This window comes from Ochlerotatus camptorhynchus, unplaced genomic scaffold, assembly GCF_037179485.1.
Source record: "Ochlerotatus camptorhynchus isolate MF236.1 unplaced genomic scaffold, CSIRO-AGI_Acam_v1.1 ptg000717l, whole genome shotgun sequence".
NCBI lineage: Eukaryota > Metazoa > Arthropoda > Insecta > Diptera > Culicidae > Ochlerotatus > Ochlerotatus camptorhynchus.
The window spans coordinates 231,279-248,203 of record NW_027041192.1 but is presented as its reverse complement, the minus strand read 5'-3'; the positions used below and the strand labels follow the sequence as shown (position 1 = coordinate 248,203).

At 34.9% G+C, this 16,925-nt stretch overlaps 1 protein-coding gene across 1 annotated transcript; it reads right to left on the bottom strand.

The window, feature by feature from the left end:
- Positions 1-409: 409 nt before the first annotated feature.
- LOC135714782 (protein spaetzle-like) lies at positions 410-1,174 on the bottom strand. The gene has a single exon (XM_065238152.1). It carries the CDS (start codon positions 1,172-1,174, stop codon positions 410-412), a length of 765 nt encoding a protein of 254 aa, XP_065094224.1.
- Between the last annotated feature and the right edge of the window lie 15,751 nt (positions 1,175-16,925).

The following is a 16,925-nucleotide window of genomic DNA, read 5'->3' as shown; positions in this document are numbered from 1 at the left end:
GGAAAAAAGATCGTTCAGTAAAATATGAAGCCTTGATACGCTGGTCCAATGCAGGCTATATTTTGCATACATAATATTCTACAAGATAAGTAAGGTAGTTTCGGATGAGCCTGTTGCATTATTTGTTGAAAGGATTTTTCCACGGCCGAATTTTGGTGAGTGCATTCTTTAACATTCCAAGACTCATAAAAAATGTCGTTACCTCAAAATGCTGAAACGAGAAAAAAAATTGAGAGTTTCGGGAGATAATTAAATACATTCAAATAATCACTGATTTAAATGGTTTTTATATTTCAAAACTAATATATATACATTTCATCTCAAATATATACAGACTAACGAAGCATTCGTAAGTTTTCAAACAACATTAATATAATAGCTTTCTTTCTCGAAGGCATCAAAATATACTCTACAAATGAACCCTTTGTATGGGTCGTATAACGCATTTGCAGCACGATGGAAGACGGAATGATTCTTTATACGGTTGATTGGTAACTGCATCGAATGCCAGCAATGTGCGATAGTGATAGAGTTGCTTACATTCCGTTGTATACATAGAGATCAGGTATTGTAACTTATTGCACGATTCACCAGGATTTCGACAGGTTTCAATTCGCACACCCTGCATGTAGCTCGGAGTATTCACAATCATCACCAACTGATCCTTAATAGTATAGCCACTTTGAGGATGAACTAACTTTTCCTCGCTCATACAAATGAATTCATCATCTGACGTATCGAACCGTTTTATCAAAGTATCACCGCTATCCATTACCACATCATCACCAAAAACTTCAGCAAACCGATACTCCTGACGGGCAATTATCTCATTTACCAACTGCTGAGGGTAATCGACGACGTTTGTACAAATGGGATAATCTGGACTGCAATCTTCGGACATATCAATTCTGGGCTTCACGTCATTCGCAAACATAAAATCGAAGTTCAATCCGATGCGGGTTGCGCTGGTACTACTCTCTGTGGGTTGTTCGATGTGGGAAATCGGATGCTTGGTTGTACTCGAACGATTTATCCTTGTGTTTTTCCCAGATTCTTGTGTTACACCATCCATCCTAGCGGATAATTTCACCTCTCTTGATCTCACCAGGGGCCAAACACCCACTGCAGAATGTAACGGAGTCACTAGCAGCAGTACTAAAATTAAGGTAAACATTTCCACCTAATAAAGCTAGACTAAAAATCTTAAAGTTTTGGAAGTTATTACTACACCAATACTACTTTTGTTTTGCTATGGTTCGTGATACGATTGCTACAGAAAATTTTTAGCAGTCGCTGAAAAAATGATCGGGTAGCAAAAATACGAGTTGAAATCATATTTATATGCTACTGTGCACCCGAAACCATCACCGTAGTATCTACCAAAGGTTTCTACCTACATGATTACTGCCATTTTACCTGTTGTATTTACCCTTTTCAACAAATCAAAATATGTGCACCTGCGACAAACAAGCAAAGGTGGGTAGCTATTTTCATATTAAACCATTGGAATTCTCGTAGGAGTCGTTATCATACGGTAAATTATCAAGATCAATAAGTGTGGCAGTGGAGTCGTGGCGGCTAGATTGACAGTTGCCTGTCACAAATGACAACAAGATATTTCTCGCGGTGATCAAATTGGTTTAAACCAGTTTTCTATCCGAGGGATAGGTTTAAACTATTGTTTTAAAGGCAAAACCAAAAACCATTTCAGGCAAATACTAAAGGTACTGTCTGAAGCCGTTTGACACTATCTAAAAATGAGATCCACTACTTTTTCATGTTTTTATGTGTCATGCATTTTTTCATATTCATACACATACTGTCACAAGATGTAGGACCCATGACGTCTTTATTAGAAATACTCAGAGGGAGATATGGGAGAAGATAATAATTTGAGCCAAATGAACAGCAACATCTGAGCCAATCGAACATTCCCATTAGAATTTGTCCGAGGATTTCTTATTATTACTAGATTGTATTTGAGAGTATTGCCACAGAACAGAAATTCAATCACCTTTATGTTTCGTGTGCTTTTCTAATTCAACTAGTTTTTGGAATCAAAAACAAAATTCTAGCTCTACTGATTAATTGATCTTAGTTGGTTAATAAATGGCACCAAGAAATGTGCAAAATATTGCGATGCAATCAATTATTATCTTGCACGTAAATGCTGGATTCTAGCAAGGGGTGCAAGATAATTTAGGTACAAATCCCTGCTGCCGATCTGTATTTTGTTTTCTCCGCCTATCTCTTCCTCTGAGTATTTCTAGTCTTTATTGAACGGCTTCATTCAACGATTCCCATTCTTCATTTATAGAACTGCTACCTAAGCCACTATGATTCACAAGGAACCATTCAAACATGAATTTATCAAACGTTTCACAAGAAATAAGCAATGAATAGTGGTGCACTAAAGTTGCCTTATGAATTGCAATAAAGAGTTCACTCTTCATGCGTCAGAGAAAAAAAAAATACGCCACAATTAGCACTGCACTAAGCGTGAAAATTACCAACCATCCTTTAGTGCTGCAAAAATATGGTCTCCAGGGTAATTTATATTCAAAAAAAGCTTTCAACACTCGCTTGAAATTACACTTTCCGCCGTTGGCAGCTGCTTCCAGCTATTTGTCTCTTTGTGGAGAACAAGTGCGTACAGAAGTCATAAAAGCTTTTGTATCAAATTACAGTGTTCGCAATTTTCTTCTGGCCGTTACATCTATAGGCACGTGGAGTCGAGCTTAATTTTTCCCATCATATCGCCGCCAGCACTTGTTGTGGCAGCCTGTTATCTGATGTTCACTGTCTAAACATTAACTAGTCAACTCAAAGAGGCTTAAGATTGTAATAATAATTACCCAAGATTAATTAGCAGGATAAACCAAAAATGACAGTAACTTGTATCACTTCAATTAATATCAGTATTTAATAGTGTATTTATTGACATCCGAGGAATTTTCAATAAATTAAACGTCTGCGAGCAGTTCAATAAATTAAACGGGTGTGAGCATTGGCGTAGCTAAGCCGTCCCTAGAATATTTGAGTCACCTTCTAGGGAATATGCTTCCACTTTTACTAAACAATATTACCATCAACTAATGAGAATTGTGTTAGTGATACAGTGAGAACTTGATTCGGGCCATAAGTAGTTTTCGCTATAGTCGCTATATTCATAGTCTGGCGGATAGAATCTCGGGAACCAATTAAGCTGTCAAATAGCGGAACCAATCGAACAAATCACGACCAACAACAGAAAAGAGCACATCAGCTATTGCGAACAAAACTTCGGAAACCCTTTATCTCGTGACTCAAGGCTCGCCTACGCAAACTAACACCATCTTTGCGTTGGGGAAAGTTTCCCCTATCCGATGATGCCGGTAATTTGCGTTCGATTGGCGAGGAAAGAATAAATAACGTTTTGTTTATAAAAGTTGATAGTACCTTTTCAATTGTTGGTCTAAAATACATTGAATTGGTTCCGCTTTTTGATAGATCGAAATTCTATCCGCCAGACAACGATTATAACAACTATAGTTTTCGCATGTTCTGCTTTCCGCAGGGTTTAATATAGCTATGTTAAGCGGCGATTCAAATATTTGTATCGTCCTTATGTCGGTTTTATTTATTTATTTATTTTTGCCGTCAATCATGTTTGCTGATTATCATTATCGTGTTTGCTTTGATAATCCTAAACAATAATTCAATTAAACTCACTAATTTTAGTACAACATACCAAGACTTGGTGGGCTTCGGGGTCGTGCGGTTAGCGGCGTCACCCGTCGTTGAGGCGTATTGTGTGTTCCACGAAGTGAGGGTTCGATTCCCGCTCCAGCCGATGGAACTTTTCGCAACTCGAATATTTTCCTACTGGTCTACAGGGTGTTGTGTGCAAGGTTGCAAAGACTCATTTCAGCTAAAACAATGTTTTTCTAAATTATGAAATAATTAGATGCCATGATCAAATTTTGAATTGGTAGGATACAAGAAGAGGTTGCAAAGAATGTGTTTGACATATTAAACCTGTTTATTTCACTTCATGAGAGTCACAATCAGCGATTTTTCACAAACTCACTCACTCACTCACTCACTCACTCAGCGATCAGCAAATCGCTGATTGTGACTCATAGAAAGCAAAATTTACAGGTTTTATGTTTCCAACGCATACTTTGTAAACTCTTCTTGTAAGTTACTAGTAAAACATGCCATCATACCATCTTTTGGTTTTATTATTCCGAAAAAAATTATTTTAGCTGAAATGAGTCTTTGCAACCTTGGTTGTGTGTTGTCCGTTGTCACTGCGTCTCGAAAATCATCTCATGAAGAATTTGTAAGATTAAATTAAAAAAAAACTGGTTTGAACGTTACAGTCCATTGTTTGAACTGACATTACACGTGTTGTAAGAAATCATGCAGAGGATGCAATAAATCCACCCTTACATTTGATATTCATACTATTTGTTTTGCGTTTGTTGTTACATAAATTTCAAATACATCTTTTGAGTTCGTTGATGACGGAACATCTTTGTTCGTAATGATTAGTTTTTCTCAGCCTTCGCTCAAGTTAGATCCATTGATTTAAATAAGATAAGTTTATTTTCAGATCGTTGAATATTTGAATATATGACATCATTAGATTTACATAATAATAATACACTTTTTTCAGTTTTCATTCATGCGGAATGTATGGATTTTAATCATTTAAGCTTGCTTTCAGCTCTTCGATGCTGAAACACCTCTAGGATTATATTATAATATTTCATTTATATTATTGAATTTTGCATTTATATTATAAATATTCACTTTTTCAGCTTAGAGATGAACTAGCCTACAGAAGTTAAAGTTAAGTTAAAGTTAAGTTAAAGTTAAGTTAAAGTTAAGTTAAAGTTAAGTTAAAGTTAAGTTAAAGTTAAGTTAAAGTTAAGTTAAAGTTAAGTTAAAGTTAAGTTAAAGTTAAGTTAAAGTTAAGTTAAAGTTAAGTTAAAGTTAAGTTAAAGTTAAGTTAAAGTTAAGTTGAAGTTAAGTTAAAGCTAAGTTAAAGTTAAGTTAAAGTTAAGTTAAAGTTAAGTTAAAGTTAAGTTAAAGTTAAGTTAAAGTTAAGTTAAAGTTAAGTTAAAGTTAAGTTAAAGTTAAGTTAAAGTTAAGTTAAAGTTAAGTTAAAGTTAAGTTAAAGTTAAGTTAAAGTTAAGTTAAAGTTAAGTTAAAGTTAAGTTAAAGTTAAGTTAAAGTTAAGTTAAAGTTAAGTTAAAGTTAAGTTAAAGTTAAGTTAAAGTTAAGTTAAAGTTAAGTTAAAGTTAAGTTAAAGTTAAGTTGAAGTTAAGTTAAAGTTAAGTTAAAGTTAAGTTAAAGTTAAGTTAAAGTTAAGTTAAAGTTAAGTTAAAGTTAAGTTAAAGTTAAGTTGAAGTTAAGTTAAAGTTAAGTTAAAGTTAAGTTAAAGTTAAGTTAAAGCTAAGTTAAAGTTAAGTTAAAGTTAAGTTAAAGTTAAGTTAAAGTTAAGTTTAAGTTAAGTTAAAGTTAAGTTAAAGTTAAGTTAAAGTTAAGTTAAAGTTAAGTTAAAGTTAAGTTAAAGTTAAGTTAAAGTTAAGTTAAAGTTAAGTTAAAGTTAAGTTAAAGTTAAGTTAAAGTTAAGTTAAAGTTAAGTTAAAGTTAAGTTAAAGTTAAGTTAAAGTTAAGTTAAAGTTAAGTTAAAGTTAAGTTAAAGTTAAGTTAAAGTTAAGTTAAAGTTAAGTTAAAGTTAAGTTAAAGTTAAGTTAAAGTTAAGTTAAAGTTAAGTTAAAGTTAAGTTAAAGTTAAGTTAAAGTTAAGTTAAAGTTAAGTTAAAGTTAAGTTAAAGTTAAGTTAAAGTTAAGTTAAAGTTAAGTTAAAGTTAAGTTAAAGTTAAGTTAAAGTTAAGTTAAAGTTAAGTTAAAGTTAAGTTAAAGTTAAGTTAAAGTTAAGTTAAAGTTAAGTTAAAGTTAAGTTAAAGTTAAGTTAAAGTTAAGTTAAAGTTAAGTTAAAGTTAAGTTAAAGTTAAGTTAAAGTTAAGTTAAAGTTAAGTTAAAGTTAAGTTAAAGTTAAGTTAAAGTTAAGTTAAAGTTAAGTTAAAGTTAAGTTAAAGTTAAGTTAAAGTTAAGTTAAAGTTAAGTTAAAGTTAAGTTAAAGTTAAGTTAAAGTTAAGTTAAAGTTAAGTTAAAGTTAAGTTAAAGTTAAGTTAAAGTTAAGTTAAAGTTAAGTTAAAGTTAAGTTAAAGTTAAGTTAAAGTTAAGTTAAAGTTAAGTTAAAGTTAAGTTAAAGTTAAGTTAAAGTTAAGTTAAAGTTAAGTTAAAGTTAAGTTAAAGTTAAGTTAAAGTTAAGTTAAAGTTAAGTTAAAGTTAAGTTAAAGTTAAGTTAAAGTTAAGTTAAAGTTAAGTTAAAGTTAAGTTAAAGTTAAGTTAAAGTTAAGTTAAAGTTAAGTTAAAGTTAAGTTAAAGTTAAGTTAAAGTTAAGTTAAAGTTAAGTTAAAGTTAAGTTAAAGTTAAGTTAAAGTTAAGTTAAAGTTAAGTTAAAGTTAAGTTAAAGTTAAGTTAAAGTTAAGTTAAAGTTAAGTTAAAGTTAAGTTAAAATAAAGTTAAAGTTCAATTAAATATCATTTTATATTATGTTTATACTCACGAGTGCGTGTGTGTGCGTGTGTATGCGTGCGTTTTTGTGTTTGTATACCTATTATAAATCACTGCAATCAGCATTAGTTTACCAAAAACGATCCCTGCTGCTGCAAACCTTTCCCCACATCCAACATCCCAGTGATTTCTCGTGGAAGCGCAGAGGATTTCTTGGTTTCCTTCACAACGAGTATCACGTCAACACATTCCTTTCCATTCCCTATTGGACCTGCATCGGACACGGCCGGTGCTGGTATTGCTAAATATTTGATCTTCAGTTTTTACACATTGAGGATGAATGATAGTCCCAAACATCATGTGTTGGTTCTCTGTGTAATTGCAGCTGATCTGGTACTAACAGAGTAGCAACCGTGGGCGTGCTAATGCTAATGTTGTTACATAAATTTCAAATAAAAAGTAAAATGAAATACTCATCATAAAAATGTTATTATTTCATAAAATAATCAGTCAAATAGGTACAAAAATTATACAACAAATCACTGTATGTCACCCATATTCTGTTCAGCGAGTTAAGGCTCCAGACACCATCGCTCAATTTTTACTCTTCTTCCTTTTGAAATATGCTGCAATCATCATCAATAGTATACACATACGTTCACACACTAGTCATCTGAAAATTTAAAGCAAGTATTTCCTGATTTTACAGCGATAGTTTCCTGGTTGAAACACTTTCACTGTGTTTACGGTACTTACATGTGTTCTTCGTAACAATTTATAATTTTACGCAATCGAATACATGGAGCTAACAAAAACTGCCTCTCAAATCTATAAGTGAACGAAATACACAAAGAAAATCACTTTGACTCCACTACGTTGATATTGAACGGAAAAGTATCATTGAACAAACGTTGCCAGATGTATTACCTTTAGCAATGAATTTAAGTTTACTAAAACAAGTAAATTCAAAGTGTTGCTCATTAACTTATAAAAGTGGATGTAATTACTGGTGAACAATTATCAAAAACTGCATAACTAAAACTAAAAGGACATTTTTTAGCGGCGCCGGGAGTGTAGTGGTAAGTGTGATTACCTCTCACCCCAGCAGGCCTGGGTTCAATCCCAGTTGGCGCCGCCGGGATGTTCTGAGGCATAACATCCCTTCGGAAGGGAAGTATAGCCATTGGTCCCCGGTTCATGAGTTGATGGGTCGATAGGTAGGGTCCCTGGCGTCGGTAGCATTGATGCTCAGCACGGAAAACAAGATCGACGGAAAACAAATCAAGGAAAAAAAAGGACCTTTTTTGGCATATTGACGTTTCAACTAAAAAGGTTACACAAAATTGAATTAAACCCAGACAGAGGAGATGGCAGCAATGCATGTAACCTGACATTTGCTTTCCCGCTCAGTGGTGAAAACAAAATATAATACAGCGCGATCTGGCAATGTGATTTTTGTCTACGACATTCTTATTCACTAGATGGTGTGTCGTCACATTTTCTGTTGTATTGATGGTAAGATTTTCCTCACCACACCATTTGGTATTTATGAAGCATGGACGACGCATGCTGCCAATGAATTTTACTAATAAATTTAGATAGTGATGATTGGGAAATACGAGAAGAAGAAGCAGAAGCAAATTGACTCATCGTTTGTTTCCTCATGTGTGGTGAGATGACAATAATCGTGTGTCACAGTGAAAATTAAATGGCGAGGTTCAATAAATGTATCATATCAATAAGGCCTATAGGCCCACCTAAATTTTGAAGCTTGTTACGCCAATGTACAGACCAGTTATTTTGGTGTTCTTCCTTTGGGCCAAATTATAAATTAGTTTTATACTTGAAAACAACATGTTTTCTTTCCATCTCAATGTAATAATATTTTCTTCAAATTGGCATCAGTATCTAAACTCTAATCAAACTCAGATGATAGCTCGTGCCTCCCAAGTTCATCATCACTGTGGATCACAACATCATCGCTGTTGGCTCCATGACTTCATTTAAGGTTGATAAATGCGAACCGACATATTGCCGAGAAGAAACCTTCATAAAACTACCAGATGCAGTATCAAAAAGCTTTCCTCCTACTCACTTTCAGATGAATTATGAATTTTACGAAACGTGTAACGCAGTGAAACATAATTTGTCTATCCGGTTTTTTTCCATGCAAAACAGAGGAAAGCTTACGGGACATGAAAAATGAAAGAAAAATGCGATTCATAAATCATTTACCATATTTCATCTTGTCGGTGCATGATGTGACTTAATAATTACTACGAAAGAAATATTGCTTGGAATTAAGTACATATCCCGACAGACAGAAAATTATCTTCAAAAGACGCTGCTGTATCGAAGGCAATATAGCAATGGCTTGAGTTATTCGATTTAACGTAAACTGTTGCTTGCTTAAATACCGAACCACAATTAAACAACTTACATTAAAATTATCCCAGAAGAACACCATAAGAGCACGATGCTGTACGGCCAGGTGCAGAAAAAGATGACAGCAAACAATCATTAAACTGCCAACTTCGAATGGAGAATAATTTTAATTTTATTAGCTCAATTATATCACGTTTTGATGTTTAACCAGTACCATCGTACGAGACTCTATAGTTCTGCCATCGCAACTCGAAACGTGCAGTTACCATAGGTGACGAAGTCTTTAACGACAGTCAGCGTCGTTGCATAGTGGGTTGGTAGTTGTCTTGCACAGTAGGTAGGTTACTTGCTTTGCATCGCATCGTGGTTCTCTGCTGCCTGCTGCATGGTAACTATGTTGGTATGCCAATGGATCTTCCTTTGTGAGAGAACGGTGCATTTACGGTGGCAGAGTGGAAGGGTAGTAGCACGGCATCAGTTGACAGCACGTCAACGGTTGTCTGTGTTTATGTGGAGTGCCCTACTTGGAAGCCATGAAACATTTAAGACAAGAGAGTTAATCCTTCTGCTCCTCCCTAAACAGGCCCAAGTCTGATGCCAGCCGAGGCAAGCCTCAACATCAAACAAAATCTGTCGTGGTCGATTCCCGTGCTTCATGCAAGCTGCCGTTTTGCATCAGAATTAGGTTAAAGGACTAAGCTGTATATGTTTAACTCATATACCGTGCGAGCTACATTTTCCGCATTCGCGCTTTTCAGACAGCCTTCGCGTAATTGAAAACGAGAAATAAGTTTGAATCCTACATATACATACATACATACTGTAAAAAATATTCAGATTACAAACCGGTTAATCCAGCACCGACTGTAAATTACAACTCAAGGATACGTGTGCTTCGAGTGTTGAGTTTCTATAGCGGACATTTAGCAATGCAGTGAATAGATACAATAACATGTAACGTTACACTTCTTGAACTGTATTGCACTACACCCAGCCGGGAAATGTAAGATTCTGCTACACATTTGCATGAAAAGGTGCAGAATTTGTAATGTTTTGCGATATGAACAGACTTTGTAATGTGGTCAACGGAAGGGTTTTAAATTGCTTTAGTAATTTTTCTGTACGCATATTTTTCGAACAAAGTTTGTTTCCCGCAATGAATTGCGTCTGGAAAGTCATCTCGGGAAGGCTTTATACAAAAATATGCAGTCTGGAAAAAACTTGCTTGCACGCTGCAGTTCATTGCAAGAAATGTCATTACATTTGTTGTACGAAACATATGCAGAAGATTTAATAAATCCAACCATACATTGGATGTATGAGAAATTTATTTTGTGTGTACGTATAGAATAAGCTCGTGACCTCGCACTAATATGTAATTAAAATTAATCGGTCACATATTCGTGATAGGAAACCGTAAACTATGTATGTTCAGTAGGGTGGGTCAAGTTTGTATGGAGGATCACAGACCCCTGCTCCACACTGATCATTCAATCTGCAATGATTGTGGAATTCGGTTGCGAGCTGATTTTTTTTTCTTTTATTTAACGTCGGAAGGCAGCTTCTACACCTACACCTGCGTAGGATATCGCACCCATTCAATTCAATACACATGGGCCAGGACCAACGGCTTTACTTCCCTTCCGAAAGAAGACGTGACCAGAGATTTTTATGCCTCAGAAAAATCCCACCGACCTCGGCTGGGATTGAACCCAGACCCATTGGGGTGAGAAAGTAGTCACGCTTACTACTACACCACCGACTCCGGCTAAGCGATCGATCTGATTTTGAGGGAGAACTTTAAAATTTAGATGGAAAAGAAAAACATACGATAAAAAAAATACGTAAAAATGGACTTTGGACAAATTCCGGGTCAAATTGACCTTGCCAAGCGTAGGGAGGATGCTCCGAATAAGTTCAAATTTTTGTGTGCGGATAAATTCACACGCAGCTTGATGATTTGGCAAGCCATCTGCAGTTGTGGAAAGAAAACATAGGTTTTCCTCACTGGAGCGACTATGAATGTACAACTTAAACAAGGAGGAATGTCTCCAGAAGAGTACTTTGCCATTCATTCAGGTACACGAAGGTCCCGTAAAGATCAGGTACGACTTTGGCAGCTGACATTACAGCAGGAATGTCATTGACTGGTATTTATAAGCAGAATAATGTCGATTTAATTGAAAGAAGTAGCAGCGCCGGTGGTGTAGTGGTAAGCGTGATTGCCTCTCATTCTAAAAGGCCTGGGTTCAATCCCAGTGGGCGCCGTCAGGATTTTCTGAGGCATAACATCTCTGATCACGCCTTCCTTCGGAAGGGAAGTAAAGCCGTTGCACAGTGGTTTGAATGCTCAATATCACGAACTTTTTTATTTGCGCCTTCAATGTCGGTTTTTTCACTATGGTGTCTATAAAAGAGTTTTTGTATAAAATAAGGCGCAAAGACTAGTGATAGGTTTTATTTCGGAACACCACCACAGGCGGCGCTGCAAAATCTAACTTTTTACATTTACAAGATAGGTATAAAGTGTCTTGAGCAAAGTTGTAGATAATTTTACTACAAAAATCTTTGCTGAACACACAAATACACTATATTCCTTAGTTTTTGAGATACGTAGCGTTTAATATGACTGTTCAACAAAATTTTTTTTTTCAGTTTTTATAACATATTTAAAAAACTATAGGTTTTAGAAGACTATAATGTTCAACAAATGTTTGTATTTCATCACAATACAAAACTTTGTTCAAGACGTCCAAAAGGTATCGATTACACAGACTGAGTAATTTACAAATTTAGTAAAAAAAAATTACATATTTTGTGCCCTCACAGACAAAAATCCGGCAGGTGACTCTTTAACAGGATGGAAGTTTGTTCAAAAGTGATCTCTAATTCCATTGAAACATTTGTCCCTTTTAGTATCCTCGTTGATTGTTTTGTATTTTTAAAAGGTCGTTCCGTAGTTCAGTGACAGCGCGCATTTGTCAAAGACTGAATCAAAGTAGGCTCAGTGATAATATAACAAAGTTTAGCCACACATTGATCGGTTTTGCAGCATTAAACGCATATTACTTAGAAAATAATCATTTTATAGTGGTTATTTTTTCAACATTTCCGTAGCTGATCCCAAAAGTGAGAAAAGCATGTCTTTCAACAAGGTAGGTAAGTACAACCATGTAGTTAATAAGGTAAACAAGTTGCTGTAACTTATTTTGATGAAAGTGTGCTACTCGGGCAGTGTTAATTTCCAATTCATGATATAAATGAGTTACCTATGGAAGTTTTTTATTTGTGACAATTTCAAAAATAGTTTAAATTATAAGTAATCAAATAAAATTTCAGTTGAAATCGACAGGCGAAAGCTTTTTAAACTGTGGAAAGAATTTAAGGGAAACTACATTGATAAATCAAACGTTGTGTCGAGAGAAGTTTTTGACTGCGACGGCATTGAAACATAATCAATGCCGTAACAGTCTAAAACTTCTCTGGACACAAGTGGCAGCTGAAATTAACCATTTTGTGAAGGCGACATGCAAATATTAAAAAAAAGAAACTGTGGGAAACCCACAACCGGACTATGCTTGAAAGCAGTCGTCGATAGCCCCTTCAAACTACCACAGAAAGTTGTTGAGCGTTTCCCTTCTACTTCTGGATCTTCCCGTCGTTGAAAAAAATCTTTGGCGTTCGAAGAAAGCAGCGAGGTTGTTAAGAGACGCAAGACGTCTGCAATGCAACTACCCAACAGATGAACTTGCATTTGCAACCCAAATGAAATTACGTGAGGATGGTAAAGAAGATGCAGCGTTCATTAAAAACAGGCAACGCAAACAACTCCGACAAGAGCCGTGGAAATGGGTTCGGCTATGCAATCATCCAAAAATGGCTTTGTACCCTATTTGGAAACGGAAGCTCTTGCGTTAATATTGGATCTTAATTTATCGAAAGACCAATACGAAAAGCTTCGTAATGAAGCTCTGGATCGGAATGTGCCTTTGTATCCATCCTACTACAAAGTGCTGCAAGCTAAAAAGTGCTGTTATCCCAATACAGGGCTAGTAGTTTCGGAAACGTCTGCAGAAGTGAAACTAAAGGATCTCTTGGAGCACACGACAATGAGTATTGTTGATGCAAATGCGTGCATGCTGGAAAAGTTTAGTGATGACGATTTGGAGAAAATGACGATTAAGTGGGGATTTGATGGCACAACTGGATTAACACACTGGAACACAAGCAACCACTTGGCGATGATGACGGAACTAAATCCGATGCAAATATGTTTGTTACATCCATTGTTTGGATCAAATTGGAATCAAATGGGAACATTTTCTGATCCTCTCATCAGCAGCCTTAGAGCATCTCGAGACAAGCCGATAAATGACCTCTTTAGCGATGCGAAATACATGCTTGATGTGGAAGAGAAAGATGAAAATGTTTTTGACAACAATATTGTGTAACCTTTGTTTATATTTTTGAAATATTTATATATACATACATACTATGATGTATAACGTAATACGTTAAATCATTTAATTATAATATAATAATAGCTAACTCAAAATTATATATTACTTTCAAGTAGACTACTGTGATTTATGCTTATGGCAATTACTCTGATGTCCGTAGTCAAGACCTTTTTGAAATGCAAAATAATCAACGAGGATACTAAAAGGGACAAATGTTTCAATAGAATTTGAGATTACTTTTAAACAAGCTTTCATCCTATTTAAGATACACCTGCCGGATTTTGCCGGATTTTTGTCTGTGAGGGCACAAAATATGTAAAAAAATTTACTAAATTTGTGAATAACTCAGCCTGTGTAATCGATACCTTTTGAACGTCTTGAACAAAGTTTTGTATTGTAATAAAATACAAATATTTGTTGAACAGTATAGTCTTCTAAAACCTATAGTTTTTTTAATATGTTATAAAAACTGAATAAAAAAATTTTGTTGAACAGTCATATTAAACGCTACGTATCTCAAAAACTAAAGAATATAGAGTATTTGTGTGTTGAGCAAAGATTTTTGTAGTAAAATTATCTACAACTTTGCTGAAGACACCCCATACCTATCTTGTAAATGTAAAAAGTTAAATTTTGCAGCGCCGCCTGTGGTGGTGTTCACTAGTCTTTGCGCCTTATTTTATACAAAAACTCTTTTATAGACACCATAGTGAAAAAACCGACATTGAAGGCACAAATAAAAAAGTTCGTGATATTGAGCATTCAAACCACTGTGCGTTGGTTTCCGGTGCATGAGTTGATAAGTCGATAGGTAGGGTCCAGGTGTGGGAGCTGTCTCCCTGGCGTCGCTAGCATTAGTGCTCAGCACGGAAAACAAGATCGACGAAAAACAAACCAAAGGGAAAAAATCAAATTTTATTTTCCATCATTAAATCATTAAATCATTAACAACTAAGTATATATAAGTACGGAATAAATTTTCACATTTTCTAATTTCCCACAGATTTTCAAACTTTTACCAAACAGTTCTGCAATTCAAAAATCTAGTAAAACCTTACTGACTGGATCAGTGTGTAGGTTAAAGCTTGGACATTGATTTCAGTTCTTGATTGGAAACATTTGAGTATGAGTCATTCCTACCCGTTAGATGGTAGGTTCTGAGTCTGGAGTCGAATTTATCTGATGGTTCGATCCAAACCCCTGCAAAGTTCATCTAAAGAGTAAGTTTCATGGCGTGACTCTGCCAGAAAAGAGTCTGTTGAATGGAAAGCAGTTAAAGGTAAGTGAATAAGTATTCAACTGTTAGCAGAGCACGCACTGCTAATGAGGGAAATACGCCATCATCGTATAATGGGTCCCTTCACTTTTTCCAACCCAGGGCACACTTCCGTACTAGAAACGACCACGTTGACAAATGCCAATCCGCTGAAGCCACCGGTTCATTCTCAGCGGTGCACAGTGGTTTAAAAGTCCATTTTCACGCGCTTAATTAAGACCACCTGGAATAGTGGCTTTAGAGTGATGAAGTCTTCCGCAAAGTTGATGACCAAAACCTGCTTCATGTTTTGAAGATATGGGTTTTGTCATCATTCCCCCTGAAAGTGAAATGCAAAATTTATTTGTTTATTTATGTTTGTAGCAAAAATTATTTCAAAGTTTGTTAAAGACCTCATAATCGTATACAATTAGTTTTTTTCTACCAAGCTCGGCTGTGCAAATCTCGACAAAAATAAGTTTCACTGAGATCTCAGCAAAAGTGACATTTGATTGTTGAGTCTCGGATGATACTTAGCTGAATCTCAGCAAACAAATGAAATGTTTGCTGAGATCACAGTAAACATGTTTTTGCCGAGATTTGCACAGCCGAGCTTGGTAGAAAAAAAAAACTAATGTCGTTTTCGTTTTTGCGGTGTAGCACTGGTGTAGTGTAAGCAGGAATAAGCGCGAGTCTTTGACAGCTCAACATCATTTATTTGCAAACAAAGCTACATCCTATATCTACACCCTAAAATATTTCGGTGTACGGCAGTGTAGCTACACCGCAGAAACGAAAACGACATAACTGTGTACTGTTTATGAGTTAGAGAGCATTTTTTTAACATGGACCCCAAAACAGTTTTTTATAGAAAAATGTATTTATTTTTAATTTCTACTCTTTACAATGTTTTATAAAGTTGTGTAAAAAGTAAAAATAGACAACTTTTCCAAAAGTACTATACCCGAGTAACACATAAAAAAATCTTTTTTTAAAAGAATTTTAAAGTCTTCTTGTATAAATGTATTATAAGTAATGCAGAAAACATCCCACCTTTCATATGACCTTTGTAGATGTTTTCTTCATGCTTCCTAAATTTCAACATTTTCCGAAATAGTTTTTTTTTTTTTTTTTGATCTTTAAATGTTATTTAAACGTGCATCTTTCTTTTTTAATACCACTATAAAACCTGTCGTATACAAAATCCATCTTAGTAGCTATTTTAAGTTTTTGAAGAGATTCTGTACTTTGCAAATTAGCGTGGACATTGACGATGCCGTCGAGTCGAACTGTCTCTTCCCGCAGTTATTGACAGTTTGTTATGAGGTTTTCGGAGGATTGTTATAAAAAAAGTTGAAAACATATTTCTATGACATCTCATAAATTAATACAACTTAAAAATGGGAAAGGTTATCTTATAAGCAGTTGAAAATACGGTTAAATTTCACTCTGGTAATTAGATTTGGGCTTTTTCTGCTTACAAAACGTGTTGCACAAAAATACAATGTTCATGCCATTGGAAAGAAGATGATAGATTCTTATAATACAACTTTCATCAAGTGTTGTTGGTCTAGTTAGGAAGTAATAAGTCTACCACGCCAAGGACCAGTGTTCGAATCCCATGCTCACATTTATTTTAAATATTTTATTTTTGCAGCTGGTTATTATGATGATTCCATAACATGTTATAACACCAGTATTTAGTTTTATAAGCTCCACGTCCTGCGCATTTTAGGTTGTATAAATGTATTAAATTATGTATATTAAAGTATTATTGATTCATCACGTAACTCAATAACAGAATTGACAAGCCGTGTTGCTTGGGCCTATTGTCACGATACAACCATTTAAAAAGTTCATGCAACTTCACTTTGATCAACCTATTTGTTTTGTATGAATAAACTTGATGTATTAGTTGCAATTTACCGCATTAAAATCAAAAGTACGAGAGACCATTGTTGGACAATGTGAACTTGATGTTAGCGCACTAAGCTGTTGACAGTGACAATTATGATATTAATAGTTTTGATAAAACTAATAATAATAATAACAAAAACTCTCTTCTGCCACCATAGTGCCTTAATGCAAAAGAAAAGGGCAATCTTTTGATCCCCCTACTGATAAAATTTAATAGAGCAATCATTTGATACGCTTACGGATGATGAGAAATATCTATCATCCAGGAACAATTCTAGTAAACTTTCCGGGCTTAATGCCAAGAAGGAAAAGATTCCCCCTTCTGTGATAACCACT